We start from the raw sequence: 24,928 nt of genomic DNA, 5'->3' as shown, positions 1-24,928 counted from the left end.
TGTATATGTACACGTTTACAATGTAAATGTAGCGATTGCGTAAAACAGGCGGAAGTTAAGCCATGACGCTACGGACGAGCGTCATGTGAACCATGGCTAACATTATTGTAAACTCACTGTTATATTTATAGGTCAATAGCACTCTGGAATGCTCTGCACAAAAACATCTCATCTGACTATAATCCATAACAAATGACTTTAAAAAAAAAGTAACTTGCCAAGTATGTAAATTAGTAATTTGTGCATTTATAGATAGATTTGACTAGACTGTTGCATTTGGTCCTGCACAAATCCGCCTGGGTGACAGCAGACTGCTGGGCGAGCGCTGGCGCTTTGGAATGGGGGGGTCAGATCAACATATGGAATGAATTCAAACTGTCTACTTTCCAATATCAAACTGTCTACTTTCCAATATAACATGGTAAAATATGTGACTCTACTGGCTCGCAGACTGATACTGTTGAATTGGAAACAAGCACAGGTTCCCACTCACACTACACTTATGAAAGATGTTATGCACTACTTGCAATTGGAAAAGATAAAGTTTGAATTGAGAGGGAGTGAAGATAGATTTTACCAGACATGGCAACCCTTCATTGACCATTTCAATAGGTGCACGCTAACCCCTCCTACACAATAGATAACATATTAGAAAATTGGAAAGAAAAGTAAAGAAAAAAAAAGGAACTGAGGATTTTATTTTATTTTATTTATTCTCATTTAAAAAGAAATGTCTGTAATTCTGTTAATTTACAACAACGTGTTGGGAAAGTTTTGAGAGCAAGAGTGTCTGTCCTGTGGTCTTTGTTTTGTTTGTCTGTTCACATTTGTCGTTGTTTAACTGTTTTTTTTGTTTTTTTGTTTTTATCACATTTATATATCTTTTTTATTATGTATTGTATGTGGAATTTACATTACCTGTCTTTATCTTTCATTTTATAACTGAATAACTCATTATTATTGTCAAAGATTGTCATATAAGTTGTCATATACAAAAAATGCCTAATAAAAACAGTATTAAAAAAAAAAAACATATGGAATGAATTCTGTACTGGCCATATATGGAGCGTGTCTTGAGTGTACAGGGTTTGATGAGGTCAGACCAACATATGGAATGACAGAACAGGTCAGCAAACGCACAATTTCGTAGTTAACTCCGACCTGCTGTCACAGCAAGTTGGTAAAAAAAAAGAATACAAAAGGACAAATTAACATTTAATTTGCCTTTTTGCATTCATTTTTTACCAGCTTGTGAAAGCAAGTGGTCTATTATTCAGTCGCTGCAGCGCTAGCCGTGATTTAAGCCATGTTACAGGGGGGGGGGGGGGGGGGGGAGAGCAGACCAAGTACAGAGTGAAAGGTCCATTTTACTGACCAGTATTGACCGTTTAAGTCAGGGGTGGGCAACTTTGACGATGGAGAGGGCCACTATATTTCCACACCAACTGCCTAGGGCCATATATTGCTGTCGTAGCAAAAATAGCCGATCTACAAGCTCATGTTCGAATTGAAATCTTGAATTTTTTCTATTTTTGAATTGGAATCCTGAAAATTAACATTTTCATGTCATTTCAAATGCCTTTAATTATACTGGTGTTGAGCAATGAGCTACTAATTTAGACTGAAGTAATTAAAGCAGGTCATGTTTGCATGTTGTGGAATTGTAAACAGCTGAAACCAATATTATATCAGTATTCTGACATTAACCTGAGGGCCACATTAAGTGAAGGTGGGGCCGCATGTGGCCCCCGGGCCGCCAGTTTCCCACCCCTGGTTTAAGTGGTTAAATGTCTGAAAATACACATTAATATCAATCCAACATACACACTGATGATAGTGATATCTATGAAATGTATGAAAAAGTTGAATCTGCAACACATTTTTATACAATATGTGTAGTTGGGGTCCTTGCTTCATCTCTCTCAGCTAAGGGGTCCTTTGCCAGAAAAAACCCTGAAATCCCTGTACTAAAGGTATGCGTGTACTGCTAAATGCCTCAATTTGTAAATGCAAATTCTCTCTCTTTCTCTCTCTCTCTCTGATGGGAAAGCAATTTATTGCACTCACTAGTGTGGGGGTGATAAGCCGACACATTTTCTGTTGCCGAACTTGCCGACATTTAGAATCACAACCTTTGATTGACTGTTGATGTAACATTGACACGAGGGATTAGCTAAATCAGATTTCTTTTGCAGATTACAGAGAAATGTGAATGACGGAAATGTGTTTAGAGTTATAAACAGGGGACAGGGGCTCTGCTGCCCATCAGAACATAGATGTTGCTTAAGTAAAGTTGTTCTGATACATACAAATACTACTAGTTTCCCATACTAGTACTAGTATGGGAAAAGCTGCTGACATTGCCTGAAATGCTGCCAGTCGGTGCCATTCCGATACCACGTAATTTATCACATGACGATATTTAAATACATTTACAGTATTATTTTGAATGCTTCAGTTGACGTTGCACGACTGTTGTATATTCTCTGTATTATTTATAGAAGACACGCTGGCTTCTATGGAATCCAAATGATTGAAAAATCCATACATTGACTATAGGCTATATCCACTTTTCGTTAAAAGTGCGCTAAAAGTGTGACTTTGAGACCTGTTTCACTGCACAATGTACGTGAAGTGATTTAAAAGAAGACACTGATTTCGCACAGATTTGAACACTGTACAAAGGACTGCACAACAAGCGGTGCGTAGCCAAAAGCCAAGCACTTTTCTTGGAAAACAACTACACGATGGGAACAATGCACAAAATAAAAAAATCATCCACTTTATTTTTTCTTTTCTGAACACTGTTGTGCTCTGGTTGACTCTGTAATGTTATATACGCTTCATGTATGGACGACGAATCGCTGTGTTTTTGTCCTTGACATTCACTTAACCCATTCTGACCTGAGATCAGATTCTGAAAAAGCTATGTTTCTATGTCCGTCGATTTTTCAAAAATAGCAGACCTACAAGCTCGTAGCGCGCCACTCGGTGGCGCGCTATGAGCTTGTAGATCTGCTATTTTTCAATAGCTAAAGCATAGCGTGATGCTAACACCAGAAGGGGTTCCCGCCCGAAATGGGTTAAAGCTCACAACATCGCAGTCACAGAACTGAGCCTTTTGAACTCTCTCTGTGTGCCTTGTTCAACTGTCCCTGCCGTCCTCAAAGGATGGATGCCCTTCTGGCTGGGTTTGAATAATTCATAATGTTAGATCATCATCGCTGTTGGTGTTATATACTGTACAGCCTACATTGTTGGATGTGTTTACTCACTCAGAGAGAGAGAGAGAGAGAGAGAGAGAAGACGGACGGACAGACAGACGGACGGACGGACGGACAGACAGACGGACAGACAGACATGAGGTCTATTTTTTAGTGGTGCAACCACTCCAAGGAACAGCAATGTCCGTGTTCACCTATGCCTGTGTTGTTCACCTATGTGTCCGTGTGACGTTAATGAGCACCAGTATGACTATTAGTACCAGTAGGGGCGCTGTTGTGCCAGAAACAGAGAGAGAGTGCTGCACTGTTGCCTGTTAATGAGAGAGAGATGGGGGGGGGGGGGGGGGGGGAGTTGCACCACTCAGTTCACACGGGTGTGATTTTTCTTTTCATAGCACTAATTAGTGACATGTTTTTTTTTGTTATTTCACTTGGGTAGTCATCAGGGTAATAGCTCGCACGACTCCAGTTGCTTTTAAACACATCTTTACCGGGTGTACGGTCGGGTAAGTAACTTTACAAGAACATTTCTCAAAGATGTTATAGTCTCCCTAGGAGAGACATAGCTCCCTCTGACCCATGCAGACATCAATGAGTTCTCAGCCAACCTGTACCAAGAGTGCAAACATAACAATTCAGACACCAACTTAATAATAGACGTCAGAGTCCTTAAATACCTATCTAAATTATGTTGACATATCAAAGTCCTTTTATCCAATATAAAAGTCCCAGAAGTTAGGTTCACATATTAACACACATAAAAAATACAACAAGGCACAACTGACTGAGTCCTTAAAGAGAAGGGTTATTTTTAGGGGACTCAGCTAGATAAAAGTAAACAACTATTATGCTAATAAGCACAATGTGAACAACATTTGAGTTGACTGAAAAATATATGTCTCAAGATCTCTCTATATGCAAAATGCTCAATTTTAGTCCGCCCCTCTCTTCGAAGGTTGTCATTTAATCTACATAAAGACAAAGGGACACTCATAGCCTACCAAGTTTTGTTAGTGAGGAGTCTCTAAACAATATACATGTTGAAAAAGCAACTCAATGTTATTCTAAATACCTTATGCATAGTTACCTTTAAAAAAAACACATGTCTTTACATTTACAATTACACAAAATATACATCCCCCCATCAGAATTTCAGACCCCCCTATGGATTCTTCACTGCACTGGGCCTGGAGTGCATTCACGCCTTTTAGTATAGGTAATATTAGGTATACAACTATACATGTATATGCGTGCATAGGGGTGTGTAGTCTGCCCACCTCCTCTCCTTTGAGCCCCTGTAGACCCTGGTTCCCTGGCAGTCCCCTGTCTCCCTTCTCTCCGATGTCCCCTGGGGGCCCAATGAGCCCAATCAAACCACCGTGGCCCTGCACAGGTGACACACATTATTGATGCAGCAATTGATTGGTCCTTTCAGACATCTGTGTCTTCTCAACACAGTACAAAGTTATTAAAAACAACACACAGGCATCAAAGCTTTCGATCAAGAGCCCTGTGTGTCACCTACCTTTTCTCCCTTCTTGCCAGGATCTCCCTTCAGGCCTGGCAATCCAGGTGGACCCTATAAGGTCAGAGATCAATTAGTTCATTCAGGTTTAACCCATTTTGACCTGAGATCAGATTCTAAAAATGTCTTCTACATCCTGACAGTTTTCTGAAAAAGCTATGTTTCTATGTCAGTGGTTCTTTGATTTTTCAAAAATAACAGACCTACAAGCTCGTAGCGCGCCACTCGGTGGCGCGCTATGAGCTTGTAGATCTGCTATTTTTCAATAGCTAAAGCATAACATGACACCAAAAGGAGTTCCTTCCCAAAATGGGTTAAAACAGTTTGTTAAAACAGATTATTTCGATTTTAGTTCCAAACCAAATTCAAACTTAAAATTAAATCTGTTATTTTTAGAGCCACCCACCAGTGGGAACTCATTATTATTAATACTGAGATGAAATGTATCGTATGTATGTAATAATAAATATTTATATAATTGTAACTTTTCAAAAACAGGTTTACAAAGTGCTGCACATACAGTACATAAATGGGCAATGCAATTCAATGATAGAAATTAACAACAAAAATTAACAATACAAAAGTAATAAGAAAAATTAAAAAGAGAAAGCAAGATTAAGATTAGTTTTTAGCTTTTCTGCCTTTATTGATAGTTTCAAGTGAAGACGGACAGGAAAGAGGGAGAGAGAGAAGGGGAGAGACACGCAGCAAAGGTCGTCGTGAACGGGACTCGAACACGCGTCAGGCCAGAGCCTATATGTGGCACGCGCCTGGACCACTAGGACAGGGGGCGCCCTAGTAATGTCATCTTACCATTGGACCTGGAGGTCCCGTCACGCCAGGAGGTCCATTTAAACCCTGCTCCCCCTGTGGTACCGAGACACACACACACACACACACACACACACCATTATGAGAAAATAATATCATCAGAAAATGTTTCAAATTGAAGTACGGTAATTGTATAAGTGATGTACACTGTATCAAACATGTCTGTCTGTCTGTCTAAATTCTCCAGTGTTTCGTCTAAGTCATCTGACTTACCGCAGAGCCAGGGATCCCTCGTAACCCCTGGGGCCCAGGTTTCCCGTGGCTCCCCTGGGCCCCCACAGGTCCCGTCTTCCCCACGAGACCCTCCAGTCCTGGAGAACCCTGAGTGAGGCGCACAGAGAAAGTTATTATCAACTCGACAGGTTGTCTCATACGAAAAGCCACCAAAACCCAGACTGTATAGTCTCCAGATACTCAATGAATAGTTTATGGTGGAACTAGTTGTATAAGAGCAATATCACACTCAAGGTCATGTTGTTGGGTTGTGCTGATATACTGTATAACAGGCATGACACTCACCTTTGAACCTTTCATTCCGGACTTCCCATCCTTTCCTTGTTTCCCCAAATGGCCCTATATCAATACAATAACATATAAGTACACAGGCATACACTAAAGTAACAGGCATAACCACGCACAAACGCACACATCGAATACTACACACACCCTTCGTCCAGGAGGTCCAGTGGGTCCAGGCTCCCCTGATGCTCCAGGCGGTCCCTGAAGAAAACAAAACAAATGTAGTAAATGATTATGATAACATCATTTTAACATTCATCATGTTATCTAGCACGTTACAGTTCACACTACCATCTGAATGATACTTTTCTTGAGAACTTACAGCTTTCCCTGATTCTCCGGCATCCCCCTTAACCCCGGGCAAACCATCCACACCCTGGTGAGAGGAAAGATGGGTTATTATTTATACCCATGGGGACGTGACTGCATGTTTCAGCACATTGCATTTAGAGGTAGGACAACAGATACCATTTGACATACTACCGGTAGTACATGTCTATAGATAGACAACAACATCAGTTGCTTGAAATGAGAAAATATCTCTATAACTATACTGAAACAAGAAATGAAATGTCATTCACAATATAAAGAAAACAAGTGCATCTGTGTACGCTGAAGCTGCCACTACCTACTGGCGAAAAGAGGAACTGCAGCACTTTCATGGAGGTGGACGGACGTTCATGACGTCAAGTGCGTCAGCGCATGACGTTTGAGGTCCGGGCTTTGAGGTCCGGGATTAACTTCAGCTCACTCGAGCCATTGAGTTATAATTGTACTTCCGGCAGTCTTCCGGGTGCTTCAAAACGCCACTGAGCAACTTCATCGAAATGAATAGCTTGGGGGCGAGGCTAGCACTATCCTTTATATCTCTATGGTGTACGCTCTAGATTTTCGTATTGGCTTAGAGGCCAGCCCAAGCTTTTTTATTGGCTTAGAGGCCAGCCTATCATGAAAAGGACTGTTTTTGTCTCAGCGGCGCAAAGGCACAGCTGCACCTTGAGTGACAGGCTGGCCAGCCACAGCCAGGCACTACTGTTCTGGGTGATTGTTGACAGGCTAGCTTGCACCTGTAAAAATCAGCTGGTCCGTGTATGAACAATCATGACATCATGAGTGTAGTTGTACATACTGTATTGACTCTTAATAGAATAACATTGATCTTAATTATTATCTAAATGTATTCACTATTCACGTTATCTTTGCAATTCTCCTAAGCCTTTCTACTATTAACAGTTACATTAAATGTACCTGTGTTTTTATTTATACAGAGCTCGGGTGGACGTAGCTTCCTCACTGACATCACTAAACCTTATTTACTGGATGATGACCATGATGACCAAGACGTTTTAAGACATGGACATTTAAAAAAAATACAATTTAAAGCTTTATCAGAACCTGCAGGCAGGCTGTAATGTATACGAGTCAATCGGAGAATGCTTTTCAAGCAGAAAACACTTACATTGGGTCCAGCCTCCCCCGGCTGTCCTGAGTCCCCTGGGAAACCTATGGGACCCTGTTGAGAGAGAGAGAGAGAGAGATACAGTATGTACAGTAGTGATAATAGTGTAGTATGGACAGCGCCTGTTGCCCAGAGATGGAGTGATTCATGTCATACACTTCCTGACACTTCCTTACTGAATTGCCTTTGGGTCCGTCCTCTCCTGGGGCCCCCCTGGCCCCTGAGGGACCGGCAGCTCCCGATGGGCCCGAGTCTCCTTTCTCGCCCTGGTCGCCCTTGTCTCCCTGAAGAAGACCAAAAAGAGTGAGGAGTGAACCTCAAAGACAGCACAGACAGCTGATGTGGACAGCTTCAGGCCGAGGACAAAAAACGCCGTTGCCTTGAATGTTGCAAGTTTGTGAACTTTCTGGGACTCAGACAGTTTTGCTGTTCCCACCAAACTAAATTCCTAACATGTTTACATGTCATGGCAATAAAGACTTCGGATTCTGATTCTGAATCAGAATCAAGGACTGGAGCTATGTTTTTTTATAGAGGAGTGAAATAATGCTTGACAGTGTTTCCCACAGAATTAGAAGGTGCCAGGGCCCAATCATCGTAAGTACAAACACACAAAGTGTGTGTGTGTGTGTGTGTGTGTGTGTGTGTGTGTGTGTGTGTGTGTGTGTGTGTGTGTGTGTACATGCAATGATGATGATGATGATGATGCTAAAGACAACTTACTGCTCCTCCTGATACACCAACTGGCCCTGGATCACCGGCCTCTCCATCCTCACCCTGACAGACAGACAGACAAAGATGGAGAGAGACACGCACGCACGCACGCAGACACACACACACACACACACACACACACACACACACACACACACACACACACACACACACACACACACACACACACACACACACACACACACACACACACACACACACACACACACACACACACACACACACAGTTATTATATAAACATTGTCATTTTAGCCTGATAGTAACTAGACCCCAACCACTATCTGTTCGGCCGATATATTGGCCATTACCTTTCGGTATCAGCATTTATGCACCTGATGTGTCCCAATTGTTTATTTTCATTTTTGAATAGGGCTTACATAGTGAAATACATTAAAGTTCAGTATATGTGTATTGTATATGTAATTGTTCCCAATTGTATAATTACAGTTACATTTATTTTTTATCAATCAATCATTATATGTGTGTATTTGTAGTCATTTGCTTGCGTAAAGGTTAAAGGTTAAAGATTTGCGTATAAGTCAAACTTCTGATGCCAAATGTTTGACAAAATATCAGTCAGAACATCCGTAATCGCCGGCTAAGGACCTTCCAAAATGATCGTGATCGGCATCGAAACCACAACTCTGGCATCGGCAGGACTCTAATAGAATAACTAGTACAGGATCCAGGTTCCTCAGGACTCTAATAGAATAACTAGTACAGGATCCAGGTTCCTCAGGACTCTAATAGAATAACTAGGACAGGTTCCAGGTTCCTCAGGACTCTAATAGAATAACTAGGACAGGTTCCAGGATCCTCAGGACTCTAATAGAATAACTAGGACAGGTTCCAGGATCCTCAGGACTCTAATAGAATAACTAGGACAGGTTCCAGGTTCCTCAGGACTCTAATAGAATAACTAGGACAGGTTCCAGGATCCTCAGGACTCTAATAGAATAACTAGGACAGGTTCCAGGTTCCTCAGGACTCTAATAGAATAACTAGGACAGGTTCCAGGATCCTCAGGACTCTAATAGAATAACTAGGACAGGTTCCAGGATCCTCAGGACTCTAATAGAATAACTAGGACAGGTTCCAGGTTCCTCAGGACTCTAATAGAATAACTAGGACAGGTTCCAGGTTCCTCAGGACTCTAATAGAATAACTAGGACAGGTTCCAGGTTCCTCAGGACTCTAATAGAATAACTAGGACAGGTTCCAGGTTCCTCGGGACTCTAATAGAATAACTAGGACATGTTCCAGGTTCCTCGGGACTCTAATAGAATAACTAGGACAGGTTCCAGGTTCCTCGGGACTCTAATAGAATAACTAGGACAGGTTCCAGGTTCCTCAGGACTCTAATAGAATAACTAGGACAGGTTCCAGGATCCTCAGGACTCTAATCGAACAACTAGGACAGGTTCCAGGTTCCTCACCTTCTCTCCCACAATGCCTCCTGTTCCAATCATCCCTGGTCTACCTGGCGGACCCTGGATCGCACGCACGCACGCACGCACGTACGCACACACGTACGCACACACGCACACACACACACACACACACACACACACACACACACACACACACACACACACACACACACACACACACACACACACACACACGTGAACAATTTACAATTTAGGCATAAACAGATGCTCTTAATCCAGAGCGATTTACAGTACGTAAGGTGAACCCAAAAGGTAATACACCAAAAGAACCATCATCAGGCTAAACATTATATTTTCACAAAATAAATAATATGTGTTGGACTTACCTGTCCCCCAAAGGGTCCCTGGGGACCTGAAGGACCTTGCTGTCCAGGTGGACCCTATAAAAGCAGGCAAGTAGTGGTGCTTTAGATTACAGTGGTCATCAAACATGCTTCACTAGCGTATGTACCCCCGTTGCTGTAAGACAATATTATGCTCCAGACACTGACAATTTGTTTGTTTGTCCAATATTCCAAACTCAATAGCTTTCTGCATCCATGTATAAAGATTGCGCAGGAAGCTACAGTAGCTGGCAAAACGTTTTCTTTCTTTTTTTCCTTCATATTGGCAATTGATTGGATAAAATATATATATGATTATTAAAATACAGTATAACAGATTTTATGAATGTTCATAACCAACATAATCAGACAAGATCACAAAGACAAGCTAAAAACAGTATCCCAAAGTTGATAATACCCCCAGGGGCACTAGTATCTCAAAGTGCCCCTAGTACCCCAGGGGCACTGGTATCTCAAAGTGCCCCTAGTACCCCAGGGGCACTGGTATCTCAAAGTGCCCCTAGTACCCCAGGGGCACTGGTATCTCAAAGTGCCCCTAGTACCCCAGGGGCACTGGTATCTCAAAGTGCCCCTAGTACCCCAGGGGCACTGGTATCTCAAAGTGCCCCTAGTACCCCTAGGGGCACTGGTATCTCAAAGTGCCCCTAGTACCCCTAGGGGCACTGGTATCTCAAAGTGCCCCTAGTACCCCAGGGGCACTGGTATCCATCTCAAAGTGCCCCTAGTACCCCTAGGGGCACTGGTATCTCAAAGTGCCCCTAGTACCCCAGGGGCACTGGTATCTCAAAGTGCCCCTAGTACCCCTAGGGGCACTGGTATCTCAAAGTGCCCCTAGTACCCCTAGGGGCACTGGTATCTCAAAGTGCCCCTAGTACCCCAGGGGCACTGGTATCTCAAAGTGCCCCTAGTACCCCAGGGGCACTGGTATCTCAAAGTGCCCCTAGTACCCCTAGGGGCACTGGTATCTCAAAGTGCCCCTAGTACCCCTAGGGGCACTGGTATCTCAAAGTGCCCCTAGTACCCCTAGGGGCACTGGTATCTCAAAGTGCCCCTAGTACCCCAGGGGCACTGGTATCTCAAAGTGCCCCTAGTACCCCTAGGGGCACTGGTATCTCAAAGTGCCCCTAGTACCCCAGGGGCACTGGTATCTCAAAGTGCCCCTAGTACCCCAGGGGCACTGGTATCTCAAAGTGCCCCTAGTACCCCAGGGGCACTGGTATCCATCTCAAAGTGCCCCTAGTACCCCAGGGGCACTGGTATCTCAAAGTGCCCCTAGTACCCCAGGGGCACTGGTATCTCAAAGTGCCCCTAGTACCCCAGGGGCACTGGTATCCATCTCAAAGTGCCCCTAGTACCCCAGGGGCACTGGTATCTCAAAGTGCCCCTAGTACCCCTAGGGGCACTGGTATCTCAAAGTGCCCCTAGTACCCCAGGGGCACTGGTATCTCAAAGTGCCCCTAGTACCCCTAGGGGCACTGGTATCTCAAAGTGCCCCTAGTACCCCTAGGGGCACTGGTATCTCAAAGTGCCCCTAGTACCCCTAGGGGCACTGGTATCTCAAAGTGCCCCTAGTACCCCTAGGGGCACTGGTATCTCAAAGTGCCCCTAGTACCCCAGGGGCACTGGTATCTCAAAGTGCCCCTAGTACCCCAGGGGCACTGGTATCTCAAAGTGCCCCTAGTACCCCAGGGGCACTGGTATCTCAAAGTGCCCCTAGTACCCCAGGGGCACTGGTATCTCAAAGTGCCCCTAGTACCCCAGGGGCACTGGTATCTCAAAGTGCCCCTAGTACCCCAGGGGCACTGGTATCTCAAAGTGCCCCTAGTACCCCAGGGGCACTGGTATCTCAAAGTGCCCCTAGTACCCCAGGGGCACTGGTATCTCAAAGTGCCCCTAGTACCCCTAGGGGCACTGGTATCTCAAAGTGCCCCTAGTACCCCAGGGGCACTGGTATCTCAAAGTGCCCCTAGTACCCCAGGGGCACTGGTATCTCAAAGTGCCCCTAGTACCCCTAGGGGCACTGGTATCTCAAAGTGCCCCTAGTACCCCAGGGGCACTGGTATCTCAAAGTGCCCCTAGTACCCCTAGGGGCACTGGTATCTCAAAGTGCCCCTAGTACCCCTAGGGGCACTGGTATCTCAAAGTGCCCCTAGTACCCCAGGGGCACTGGTATCTCAAAGTGCCCCTAGTACCCCTAGGGGCACTGGTATCTCAAAGTGCCCCTAGTACCCCTAGGGGCACTGGTATCTCAAAGTGCCCCTAGTACCCCAGGGGCACTGGTATCTCAAAGTGCCCCTAGTACCCCAGGGGCACTGGTATCTCAAAGTGCCCCTAGTACCCCAGGGGCACTGGTATCTCAAAGTGCCCCTAGTACCCCAGGGGCACTGGTATCTCAAAGTGCCCCTAGTACCCCTAGGGGCACTGGTATCTCAAAGTGCCCCTAGTACCCCAGGGGCACTGGTATCTCAAAGTGCCCCTAGTACCCCTAGGGGCACTGGTATCTCAAAGTGCCCCTAGTACCCCTAGGGGCACTGGTATCTCAAAGTGCCCCTAGTACCCCAGGGGCACTGGTATCTCAAAGTGCCCCTAGTACCCCTAGGGGCACTGGTATCTCAAAGTGCCCCTAGTACCCCTAGGGGCACTGGTATCTCAAAGTGCCCCTAGTACCCCTAGGGGCACTGGTATCTCAAAGTGCCCCTAGTACCCCAGGGGCACTGGTATCTCAAAGTGCCCCTAGTACCCCTAGGGGCACTGGTATCTCAAAGTGCCCCTAGTACCCCTAGGGGCACTGGTATCTCAAAGTCTTTACAGTATAGGGATCACACCATTCAAAAATATATTGGAATCGGACCGGGAGCAAAAGAAACATCGGGACATCCCCAGTACCAATATTATAATCCATATCATGATATTAGACTGGATATTGTCTGTCATTTTGGATATTGTACTAAAATATCTTTACATTGTATTTTAGAATGTCCATTTTGATAAGCAGTAATGAGTAATGAATCTACTGTATATGCTTATTTTGATCAGAACAAATTTGCGTCTCTACGAGAGGAGGCGTCACATCTGCTTTTATCCTCTGATCATTGTCAGAGCTTTTATCCTCTGATCATTGTCAGAGCTTTTATCCTCTGATCATTGTCAGAGCTTTTATCCTCTGATCATTGTCAGAGCTTTTATCCTCTGATCATTGTCAGAGCTTTTATCCTCTGATCATTGTCAGAGCTTTTATCCTCTGATCATTGTCAGAGCTTCCGTTGCTCCAGACTGTGTGACGGAAGCATTTACTTACTATGAGTCCTCCATGACCACTCTCCCCCTTCTCTCCTGGTAGACCTGGCATGCCCTGGGAACACACACGCACGCACACACACACACACACACACACACACACACACACACACACACACACACACACACACACACACACACACACACACACACACACGCACACGCACACGCACACACACACGCACACACAGAGGATTAACTTTTTTGCTCTCTCTAAATAAATCCCTCCATCTCTCTTTTCCACCAGTTGTGTAACTTGATTGGTTAAATCCATTCGAGTCACCTGCAGTCCTATTGGTCCTCTGGAGCCCTTGAACCCACGGAGCCCCTCGTCTCCCTTCTGTCCGTACATGCCCTGCTGACCGCGGGGTCCCGACTCTCCGTCCAGACCCTGCAACGCATTACACATGGATTAACCCATTTTGACCTGAGATCAGATTAAAAAAAAATATTTTACATCCTGACAGTTTTCTGAAAAAGCTATATGCTATAAGCTATATGTCAGTCAAAAATAGCAGACCAACAAGCTCGTAGCGCGCCACTCGGTGGATAGAGATCAAGGTATGAAAAGAAAAGAAAGTTTACCACAAAAAGGTAAAGGGTTTTCTTCTGTGTGGGTACAGTACAACCAACATATTTACACATGTAAACCTGAGATAAGAACATATAATATATAAAGTGCGTGAGCATCAGTCGTGAATTTACAATGCACATTCAGCAACTTTCAACATGGCAATGGCATGGCCTATTATTTGTGCCATGTCATTATGACTTAACTAACTATAACTGTAACTATAATAACAGCAAGAACTCACCGGTAGTCCTGGCTGACCAAGTGGCCCCTGACTCCCAGCAGGCCCTTGGGGGCCCTGTGAACAGACAGATCAGATCAGAGAGAATCCGAGGAGGGGCAAATTCACAAAAACACAGAACAAAAAACATTCACATAGTCATAGAAAGGAAAGGAAAGGTACTATGTTTACCCAGGGTAACTGGACTAAGCTCAAGAACTTGTTTACAGCCATAGGCCCTGCTCATAGAACATTTCATGGTAGGGGTTCAATGCCTTGTCCAAGGGCACTTCAGCGGTGGGAATTTTAACGTGCCGGTCCGGGGATATGAACTAGCGACCTTCCAATATCAAGACCGCTCCGCAAACCGTTCGGCCACCGCTGCCACCCACAGAACAAAATATTCTGTGGGTCTTGAAAAGTTATGCTAAAAAAACCGCTGGCAGGGGCTGCAATTTACAATTTACGCACAATTCGTGGCTTTATCATCGGGCACAATCCATTCTGTGTGAATTCAGCCCTGAGTGTGTTTACATTCACCCTAGTAGCCTGATTACTGGACATAATCAGGTTATGGCAACAATTTGTGTTTACAGTACGTTCTTGACATTAGTGTCATTATGGTAATAACCTGGGTTTATGTGTTTCACTCAAAAGTATGCGGTTTATTTGTAAATGCTTGTTATGTCCGGCTATGACTTACAGCAATTGAATGGTAAATGGTAAAGAATGATATACAGCTTGTCTACTTTTCCCAAGCGTTCAATCACACATTTTATCATGTCAAATACTCACCCCTTCGCCTTTGTCTCCTTTGCTGCCTTTCTGCCCTGGGCCACCTGTCTCTCCCTGTGAATACACATGTACAGTAGGCCTATAAAACACACATATAACTCATTTAAACACATGTACACACACACACACACACACACACACACATATCATCTCTGTCAGGTGGAAACCTCATTATGTCCAAAACTGTGACTTTTCGCGATTCAAATTCTAAAGCAGGAAAAGTATAGCCAATCCACAAGCTCGAAACGCGTCGCTGGTTTTGTGCGACACTGTAGTAAGATCAAAAGTCAGAATGTGGATACTTCTGCCCGACAGCGACGGTATAACACACACGCACGCACACGCACGCACACACGCACACACACACACACACACACACACACACACACACACACACACTGGTTACCTTATCCCCGTCGTCTCCTGGAGGGCCCGCGGGGCCAGCGGCTCCAGGCAGTCCGGAAGGTCCCTGGTCACCGTCGCTTCCTGCTGGTCCAATCGGACCTTTCTCTCCCTGCAGACGTACAGAACACGTACAGTACATACATACACAGTCTGTCAGCACTCCTACTGAACCACATGTCGTGAACTATACTATACTGTATGTCATAATATAGGTGAACGTATTACAGATACAGTGTGTGCCATAATGTAGTGGCTTAGATATGTCAGGTCAACGTACAGGCTCTCCTTTCTCTCCCATGGGTCCAGGCCCACCCATGGCTCCCACTCGCCCGGGCTGACCGATGGCCCCGGCGGGCCCCGGGGGGCCCCTGTCGCCTCCGACCCCCTGGGGAAGAAAGAGTGACAGTACTTGTCGAATGTGGCGTCTTACAGGGTTATTATTATTATTATAGGTGTATCTACAGTAACTGTGAGGATGGACCTGAACTCACCATGGCCCCTGGGGCTCCGGTAGGCCCCGCCCCTCCTTTCAGACCAGCCGGACCCTGAAACAAACACACACGTCGTTTACATAACATAAATGTTGTTGTTGTTGTTGATGATGACAGTGGAAGTGGGATGTACATTTCGGGCCACTCAAGTGTCTGTATAATGTATTATGTATTGTTATACATGGGAAAGGTTCGAAATAAACTAAACTAAACAAAAAAAACTACATTCGAACACGGTATCTGCGTAAGTACCAATGTCTTTAAAAAAAAAGCTATTATACAGCTTGGTTACAAATGTAATATAAACAGCTTGTGTTTATATTTGGAAGCCTCGGTAATTAGGGCGGCTGTGGCTCAGGAGGTAGAGCAGGTCGTCCAATGACCCCTGGGTCGGCGGTTCGAATCCCGGCTCCTCCAGTCCACATGTCCAAGTGTCCTTGGGCAAGACACTGAACCCTACATTGCCTCCAATGAGTCGGTCGGTGTGAGCTTGCCACCATTGGTGTGAGAATGTGGGAAGTGAGGACGCTGGCGTCGACTGTTCGCCGCTTCACCTCCCAATGTATGAATGAATGAACAATTGTAAAGCGCTTTGAGCACTTGGAAAAGCGCTATAAAAATGCAATTCATTAATTGACCATACATTAGTTGTGAGAGGCCTGCAGATTGCAGGAATACACAGTCCAAGAGCCGATAAAGGCATTAGCTAAATTCTGTTCAGTAAATGGAGGAGGCAATGCTTCCTGTATTTCCCAAATTTGTGCATCTACATACAGTACTATTGTTTGTTTTCTTGTTGAATGTGAACGTTGCAAACGAGTGATAGAATACCGATGGTGCAAGTGTCAAAACAACGCAAATAAAGATGTTAAGTGTGTGTGCGTGTGTGTGTGTGTGTGCGTGTGCGCGTGCATGTGTGTGTGTGTGTGTGCGTGTGCGCGTGCATGTGTGTGTGTGTGTGTGTGTGTGTGTGTGTGTGTGTTACCGTGCCACCGGCGGCTCCTCTGGTCCCCCTGAAGCCTCTCAGTCCAGCCGGTCCGTTCTTACCAGCAGTCCCCAAAGTTCCTGGGTCACCCTGGAGAGCATCGAACAGTCACATAATGAAGAAATGGACGCCCAGGGAAATGGGCGAGACTGATTATACACCGTTTCAACCATTTAACCAATGAAATGATGTAACAGAACAGTGTGTGTGTGTGTGTGCGTGCGTGCGTGCCAAAACAGAAATGTAAACAAGACAACAACCCCATCACGCCTTGCCGGCGTGCTCAGCCTATCAACACACTAGCATCATGTGTGTACATAGATGCACACATGATGCACACATAAAGCAGCATGTTAATAATACCCACCTTGCCCCCCTCCTTCCCGGCCGCCCCGGGTAGACCCTGCTCTCCAGGTACGCCTGGTGAGCCTGGATGACCTCTGTCTCCAGTCGGACCGGTTTCTCCCGATTTACCCTGGAAGACAAACAGGGAGGTCACATGATCCATCGGTCGATTGATCAGACGTGCTGACAGCTGTGTGGCACGCTGGGCAAGACCTATAACCGGTTGAGTGGTTTAGTGGTGGTACCGGAACTTTGGTGGAATTACCACCCTCGGAAACAGATTCGTAAACAAATCTGTTTACGAATGAAACAAGTGTTGTGATTGGTTGAAAAAGAACGTATCCAGGGGAAAATATGTCCTACGGATGTTCCGGCCCGACACTAAGGCTGGAAACGAGGCTTGGAAACATTGAGGTAGGTTGGAAAGTTCTGCCGCAACCCATCACTGTGATTGGTTGGGCCATCACGTTAGGGAAATTAAACCACATGTCACTAAATGACATGAAATACCATTTCATGTCATTTAAACTGGAACGAAGCCTCAAGCAGAACCTGGAATAGTTTTTTCAAAACAGGGATAAATTATTAATTGATTGTTCTGAGACTCACCTGTGGTCCTACCACACCTCCCGGTCCTGGCGGTCCTGTCTTCCCTTGGAAACCCTGTACACACACACACACGCACGCACGCACGCACACACGCACACACACCCTCACACACACACACACACACACACACACACACACACACACACACACACACACACACACGCTTTGATACTATATACATTTGTTGAATGTTTGGCAAATTAGTGTTGAGACTCCGTTAGGGGTCATATCACCTGTGATGAAATCACTTACCGGCTCCCCTCTCTGACCTGGGTGACCTGGAAGTCCATCTTTCCCTGCCGGACCCTAAAACACACAATTACATAATTACGGTAATTCATAACACACATACATAGTGTACATGTTATAGCAGCAGTGGCTCTGGGGTAGAGCCGCCAATTGGAAACCGGAAGGTTCCCAGTTCGATCCCGTGCTCCCCCAGAGTCTCCTTGAGCAAGATCACAGAACCCCTAATTGCTCCCGATGAGCAGGTTGGTGCCTTGCATGGTTTCCTCCGCCATTGGTGTACTATGAATGTATGGGTGAATGTAATGCACGATCATTTTTAAAGCGCCTTGGATAAAGGTGCTATATATTTGGCTATATGTGGCTCAGGAGGTAGAGCAGGTCGTCCAATGATCCCTGGGTCGGCGGTTCGAATCCCGGCTCATCCTGTCCACATGTCGAAGAGTCCTTGGGCAAGACACTGAACCCTACATTGCCTCCAATGAGTCGGTCGGTCTGAGCTTGCCACCATTGGTGTGTGAATGTGGGAAGTGAGGCTTTCCAACACGTACCGCCACCAACGTCGGTGCGATGGAGAGCTACCTTTAGTATGGGGGGAGGGGGCAGCATACCACATACTATCAGAAATGTATTTTTTATTTATTTTTTAATGTTTTTTTGTGGCTTTTGCCTTTATTTTTTATATATTTTTATGGAGGGACAGACAGTAGGCTGACAGGAAATGGGGAGAGAGATGGGGGGGGGGGGGAAGACATGCAGTAAAGTCTGTCGGGATCGGGAGTCGAACCCGCGGCACACTGGCAGACTGGATTACCAGCCAAGGTGCCTGGACCACTGAGCCATGGCCCAGGCCTCAGAAATGTATTTTTGCCCAGTCGCTGTGCTTGTGTTCCACTCACCACAGCACCCTTTGGCCCTGGCTCTCCGTTCCTTCCTTGTGGTCCAACGGGTCCCTAAAAAGAAAAAAATCACAATTGAACAACCGATCGACCGCTGATCAATCAGTCCACCGATCAATCAATTTAGGTTGCGATAAATTAACCCTTACCCTCTCGCCGGATGGTCCCGATGGGCCGTCGAATCCTGAAGACCCCTGAGACAGAGAGAGCATGAAGGGAGTTCATCTTAACACATTTAGGCCTGAGATCAGATTCTAAAAATGTCTTCTACATCCTGACAGTTTTCTGAAAAAGCTATGTTTCTATGTCAGTCGTCCTTTGATTTTTCAAAATTAGCAGACCTACAAGCTCGTAGCACGCCACTTGGTGGCGCGCTATGAGCTTGTAGATCTGCTATTTTTCAATAGCTAAAGCACAACATAATGCTAACACCAAAAGGGGTTAACACAGTGAACAACACACAATCGCTGGGCACACCTGTTTGTGTTATTATGTCCTAATGTGCGATTTGTTAAACGGTGTGAACAAACTAAGTTGCCCCTCCACATTAGCACTGATTCCTAAACGATTAACACAATATGTAAAATGATGATGTTTTAGTAATATTGTTCCTCCTGTTCTACATACTCTACTGGCAGACGCACTGTGCGCTTGTAGATCAACTGTTTTCGATGTGCAACATGCTTCCATAGAAGATATGCTGACTTCCATGGGATCTATGGAACTTTAATCCATGTAGACAAAAAAATTGTGCTCATCAACAGATGACAATCGCTACTAAACACATTTTATTGCTGACAGCAATAAAACGCAACGTTTTATTGCTAATGTTTTATTCATTGTTTCAATGCCTGATCTATGTTGCCATGTTTTGTCTAAAAATCTAAGGACCACAAGGGAACAAATAAGTCGTTGACTTTAATCAGACCAGTGTGTGTCCAGTGGAAACCTCGTATGAATCTGATCTCAGGTCAGAATGGGCGTTGATGAGAGTTAGCTGACCTTTTCTCCTGATTTTCCCGTGGGACCTTTCACACCTCTGGCACCTCGTGCACCCTGCAGAGCCACGCACACACACACACACACACACACACACACACACACACACACACACACACACACACACACACACACTAAAATGTTAGGAAGGGACTAGTGGAGAAGAGATCCAGTAGAACTAAGTCATTTTATGCTATGCTCTGAAAATAGATCTATACAAGCTGATCGAGAAGCACTGGCATATTACAGAACGGCCTGCACTCACGTTAGGACCCCTCTGACCTCCACTTCCTGCTTGCCCCACAGGACCCTGGGTAATGTAGGATCCAGAAAGAGAGAGAGAGACAGACACATTTAGAAGAGCATCTTACCATTTATCAAATATACACTTCAAACACAATTAAAAAAAGAAATCACAAAAATGTTAATGCATAATGAGAACTTAAAACGTTGAGAAAGCAATGGACCCGTCCTTCAATAAGTAATTATGTTGTCACGTTATTAGGCAAAATTCCAGGGTCATTTTAAATCATTACATCCTCAACATTTGTCTTGCATTTGGGAAAGGATGGCCACACATGAAAGCATTCTTGGAGGCTTTGCAGAGCCCCGCCATGTGGCAGGAGCCTATCTCCTGCTCCTAGCGTAAGGCAGCTTGATGTACACCCCCTGAACTTGATGCTAGTATGTCCCAGGGACTTACCCCCAATCCAACCCTTGATGCTGAGTGCCAAGCAGAGATGCACTGGGTTCCATTTTTAGAGTCTTTGGTATCACATGGCCGGAGATCAAACCCCGACCTCCCAATCTCAGAGTGGACACTCTAACCGCAAGGCCACTGAGCTGATAAATAGTACCAACCAACAAATGCAACACTGGGGAAGAAAATGACGTTGCATTGCTATACGTTACAACCTTTTAAAGGGTAGACGTCTAGTGACAACCACTGTCGACATGCACGCCCCACAAGGGAGGAGGAGACCCCATGGCAGACCAAGGACCGGACGGGGGCCTTAGAACGCCTCGGAATACCTCAGGAGGAAGTTACTAATGTTGCCTGAGAAAGGGCAAGTCTGGAGCTCACTGCTGGAACTGTTGCCCCCGTGACCCTATTCTGGATAAGCGGTTGAAGATGGATGGATGGACCTCTCTGCATCACTCATTAGTCAATATAAAAGTGTTTCTTCATCACATTAATGTCTTTATCGAAACAAGTGTTTGAGGTATTTGTGTTCTAAGATACTGTTGGGTAGATTTTGAAGGTGCGTTTTACCAATGGAAATACATAAATTGGCCTCGCTCTGCGCACATTCGTATTATGAAAGGCATATCGGCCCGTGTTGAACGCACTGGCCCGTGTTGAACGCACACACATTATGGCTTACCGCGTTCCTGAATATTTTAGCATTGTGGGAGTGTCCATATGTTAATTATTTTCGCTTTGCGCAATTTGCTATTAAGCCCCTTGACTTAAAGACACTCAGCGCATAACGATTAGACGTGGGTCTGACCACCTCATAAACGCAACAAGCACTGTTTGATTTTACACTTGAGCGGCTCTGGAAGGCTGGTAGAGTGTTGCCATGTCTGTTTATTATAAGCGGCTTCTTTTTCTGTAAAGTTGCTTGTAAATATTGGTAGTTGTACTATTTTGTGGTTGCTTTTCTTGTTTCTAAAGTGGTTATTTGGGCTTTTCTCCTAATGTTGTTTAAACCAGTGATCCTCACACAGCACATTCCCATGTCAAGGATCCCCAGATGAATGCATTTGCCCAACTAAGGACGGCTAATCCAAAAATTAAATAAAAAAATTCCAAGATTACTTTTGAAAATAGCAGATCTATACCAGCTCACAATGCATCACATTCATTCATTAAAACTATGAACTCTGACTGCAGGGGGATATATATAATGATCATTATAACAATGTGCAAGAACATATTTAAAAAGAAGGAAGAACTTTATATTTGTGGACAATCAAAATATGTTTTTTTATTTTAATGTGGTGTCATTAAAAATTAATCTGGATATGGCAGACTCACATGGCACTTCATTTAAAATAGGTTACAGACCCCTGTTATATGCGCTTATTTTTATAGACCTATTTACTTGTTTCTATGAGACATGGCAACAGCCTCGTTTTGCGTCTTTCTTTTTTTTAAATGTTGAGATTAGAAACGGCCATAATTCTTTCATTTCTCAACCTTAAAAATAAATAAAAACATCTCCATAATCCGTGGGAAGTTTGCTTTCATATGCTGTATCACACCCGATTCAAGTCTTCTTCAATAAAATGCTACGAGCGAACTCAGCGAAGACCATACCATCGGGGCCACAGCATTACGCAGCACGCATTCAACTCATTCCTTCGTCGTGACTTGAATGAAATAAAATATAATAAACGTTATTTTACTGGTGTTTTTCAATAGAAACAAATAAAGAGCGTGTGTAGGCTACTGTGTGCAAGTGCAACAGTGCATATACATGCATGCACTAGGCTATATTTCTTCCGTGTCGGGATGGTGATTGAGCTCTTCAAGTTCACAGCCCGTTTGTCTTTCATAAAAAAACGTTGATATTAGCCTATAAACACTCATGGTTCTCTCATTTCTCAACCGTTTTATTAAATGTAAAAATCTCCATATTCCTTAGGAATCTTGCTTTCATTCGCTGTATGGTACATGGTTCTATCGTTATCGAATTAAACAATATCAAACGAACTTGCATGTTCGGGGGTTAGACGATTCTGGGAACATTACGCATGGATTGCCATAAAGGTGATAGCATGCAGTGCAATAGGAATAATTAACCCAACCAAATGTGACAAAGTCATGTCATGTCTTCTATGGTGCCAGCCTGAAGAAATGTAATACCACGATCCCCAAAGTGCGCATTCCGTATGTGACATCAGCTGACTGGTAAAGAGAATAGTACGGACATGTTGATTGGGTACGTCTCAAACACGCCTTAAACACACCCATGACTAATTCAAGGCCGTTTTGCGCACTCCGCGGGGTGTCAAAAGCGCTTCTTAACATGCCCAAAATTGCAATATGACATACCACACGCCCCCAGATCATAATACTGTAATTAGATTAGTAATATAGAAGTAAGTAAAATAGAAGTCCTAAATCAACCCCTGTATGTGAAAATGCACAAAGAGTGATTCATGGAAATGTTACTCCTCTGTACTGTACCGCTACGCAAGTACGCACCTTCTTTCCTTTCTCTCCTGCAGCACCCAGAGATCCAGGAAACCCATCCGAACCCTGAAACGCACGCACGCGCACACACACACACACACACACACACACACACACACACACACACACACACACACACACACACACTATTATTATGAAGTAGGAAGGAATGGTATTGGCTTGTTAACTTGTTGATGAAAGGTTGTACAGACAGAGTGATAATATACTATGACATGCATTCACCTTTGGCCCCTGTCGCCCTGGATATCCAGGCAACCCAGGAACTCCTAGTTTACCCTGAGAGAGAGAGAGAGAGAGAGAGAGAGAGAGAGAGAGAGAGAGAGAGAGAGAGAGAGCGAGAGAGAGAGAGAGAGAGAGAGAGAGAGTGAGAGAGAGAGAGAGAGAGAGAGAGAGAGAGAGAGAGAGAGAGAGAGAGAGAGCGAGAGAGAGAGAGAGAGAGAGAGAGAGTGAGAGAGAGTGAGAGTGAGAGACAGACAGACACACTTTTGTGTTATCATTTTAGCCTTAATATCTGACTGTACCACTACCACGTTCCCTTGTTCATTACATTTCGGACTAATAAAGTTTTCAATCAATCAAAAAAAAACGTGGCTGAATCGATTCAGCATATCAGCACCTTTTCTCCAGCGATGCCACCAGGACCCGATTCTCCCAGAGGCCCCCCCTGGCCCTTTGGCCCCTCGGGGCCGTCCTCTCCTCGGGGGCCGTTGACTCCGTTGTCTCCAGTGTCCCCTTTGACTCCCATCTCTCCCTTGGACCCTGGGAAGCCGTCCTCTCCCTGCAGAGACAGACATACGGAGACAGTTGGAGATACAAGGAGAGAGCTGTCACAGTATACAGACAGACGTTAGAAGATTGATGGATAAGACATAACCCACCAGATGACAACCTCCACTGTTGGTCTGTGGAGAGTGTAGACAACCATGTGTCTCCATTTACTTTGTTACTGTGGTGGACAGTAACAAAGTACAAGCACTTCAGTACTTGAACTCAAGCTTTGAAAAAGCTCATTCTGACAATTGTGGCTGGACACAGATTGGATGGAAGAGAACATTTGAGTTTCAATTTACGTATTATAATATTTTTTTATATAATACTATTACTATTATATTATAATATCATCAGGGATGGAGATCCCTGATCAGCCTGATGTCATCAATATTGGCCAGCAACTCTACCTCATCTGACCTCAAACCCTTAGATCTCCATACTGTATATAGAGCTGACCTGTTCTGACATTCCATATGTTGATCCTTCCCTATCCATCCTTCCTCTTCGATGTCTCCCTTTTGACTGGTCCATTTAAACTCTAGACAGGCCTGCCCCAAAGTTATTGGTGCAGCCGCGCCCGGCAGTCGGCGAGTTCTCAACAGGCCCGTAAAATTAAGATCTTACCCCCCCCATGTGTTGATCTGACCCCAGTGCTCGCCCAGCAGTCTGCTGTCACCCAGGCGGATGCGTGCACACGACCCCAGGCGTCTTACTGGTAATATTATAGCGTTAGAGTGATGATAGGTACTTGTTTTACCTATGATTATGTTAGATTACTGAGGCACTACACTGTCTCTATGCACTTGATGTATTACCTCATGTTCGATCTGGATTAAGAGTGTCTGCTAAATGCTTAAATTGTAAACAGATTGGATGGGATGGAAACATTATAAACTCTCTCTCTCACCTTCTCCCCTTTGCTTCCCTTCAGTCCTCGGATTCCATCAGCTCCCTGTCAAACAGAAATTCAAACACAAACGTCA

The 24,928-nt window shown here is 44.8% G+C and overlaps 1 protein-coding gene across 1 annotated transcript in view; it reads right to left on the bottom strand.

The window, feature by feature from the left end:
• LOC310858310 (uncharacterized protein) overlaps positions 1 to 24,928 on the bottom strand; it is a 105,547-nt gene that overhangs the window by 11,020 nt on the left and 69,599 nt on the right. The window contains exons 28-58 of the mRNA XM_083764417.1: positions 24,853 to 24,897; positions 23,791 to 23,952; positions 23,397 to 23,450; positions 23,166 to 23,219; positions 20,217 to 20,261; positions 19,955 to 20,008; positions 19,102 to 19,146; positions 18,953 to 19,006; positions 18,060 to 18,113; positions 17,808 to 17,861; positions 17,221 to 17,328; positions 16,854 to 16,943; positions 15,869 to 15,922; positions 15,655 to 15,762; positions 15,379 to 15,486; positions 14,973 to 15,026; positions 14,202 to 14,255; positions 13,670 to 13,777; positions 13,388 to 13,441; positions 10,072 to 10,125; positions 9,731 to 9,784; positions 8,282 to 8,335; positions 7,735 to 7,842; positions 7,559 to 7,612; positions 6,422 to 6,475; positions 6,247 to 6,300; positions 6,100 to 6,153; positions 5,794 to 5,901; positions 5,563 to 5,616; positions 4,750 to 4,803; positions 4,502 to 4,609 (exon numbers count right to left, since the gene is read on the bottom strand). Of these exons, the coding sequence (XP_083620543.1) occupies positions 4,502 to 4,609; positions 4,750 to 4,803; positions 5,563 to 5,616; positions 5,794 to 5,901; positions 6,100 to 6,153; positions 6,247 to 6,300; positions 6,422 to 6,475; positions 7,559 to 7,612; positions 7,735 to 7,842; positions 8,282 to 8,335; positions 9,731 to 9,784; positions 10,072 to 10,125; positions 13,388 to 13,441; positions 13,670 to 13,777; positions 14,202 to 14,255; positions 14,973 to 15,026; positions 15,379 to 15,486; positions 15,655 to 15,762; positions 15,869 to 15,922; positions 16,854 to 16,943; positions 17,221 to 17,328; positions 17,808 to 17,861; positions 18,060 to 18,113; positions 18,953 to 19,006; positions 19,102 to 19,146; positions 19,955 to 20,008; positions 20,217 to 20,261; positions 23,166 to 23,219; positions 23,397 to 23,450; positions 23,791 to 23,952; positions 24,853 to 24,897 (2,169 nt within the window). The remainder of the gene's footprint in view (positions 1 to 4,501; positions 4,610 to 4,749; positions 4,804 to 5,562; positions 5,617 to 5,793; positions 5,902 to 6,099; positions 6,154 to 6,246; positions 6,301 to 6,421; positions 6,476 to 7,558; positions 7,613 to 7,734; positions 7,843 to 8,281; positions 8,336 to 9,730; positions 9,785 to 10,071; positions 10,126 to 13,387; positions 13,442 to 13,669; positions 13,778 to 14,201; positions 14,256 to 14,972; positions 15,027 to 15,378; positions 15,487 to 15,654; positions 15,763 to 15,868; positions 15,923 to 16,853; positions 16,944 to 17,220; positions 17,329 to 17,807; positions 17,862 to 18,059; positions 18,114 to 18,952; positions 19,007 to 19,101; positions 19,147 to 19,954; positions 20,009 to 20,216; positions 20,262 to 23,165; positions 23,220 to 23,396; positions 23,451 to 23,790; positions 23,953 to 24,852; positions 24,898 to 24,928) is intronic.

This window comes from Protomyctophum parallelum (genome assembly GCF_964188405.1).
Source record: "Protomyctophum parallelum genome assembly, chromosome: 5".
Taxonomy (NCBI): domain Eukaryota; kingdom Metazoa; phylum Chordata; class Actinopteri; order Myctophiformes; family Myctophidae; genus Protomyctophum; species Protomyctophum parallelum.
This window is presented reverse-complemented; position numbering and strand designations above follow the sequence as displayed.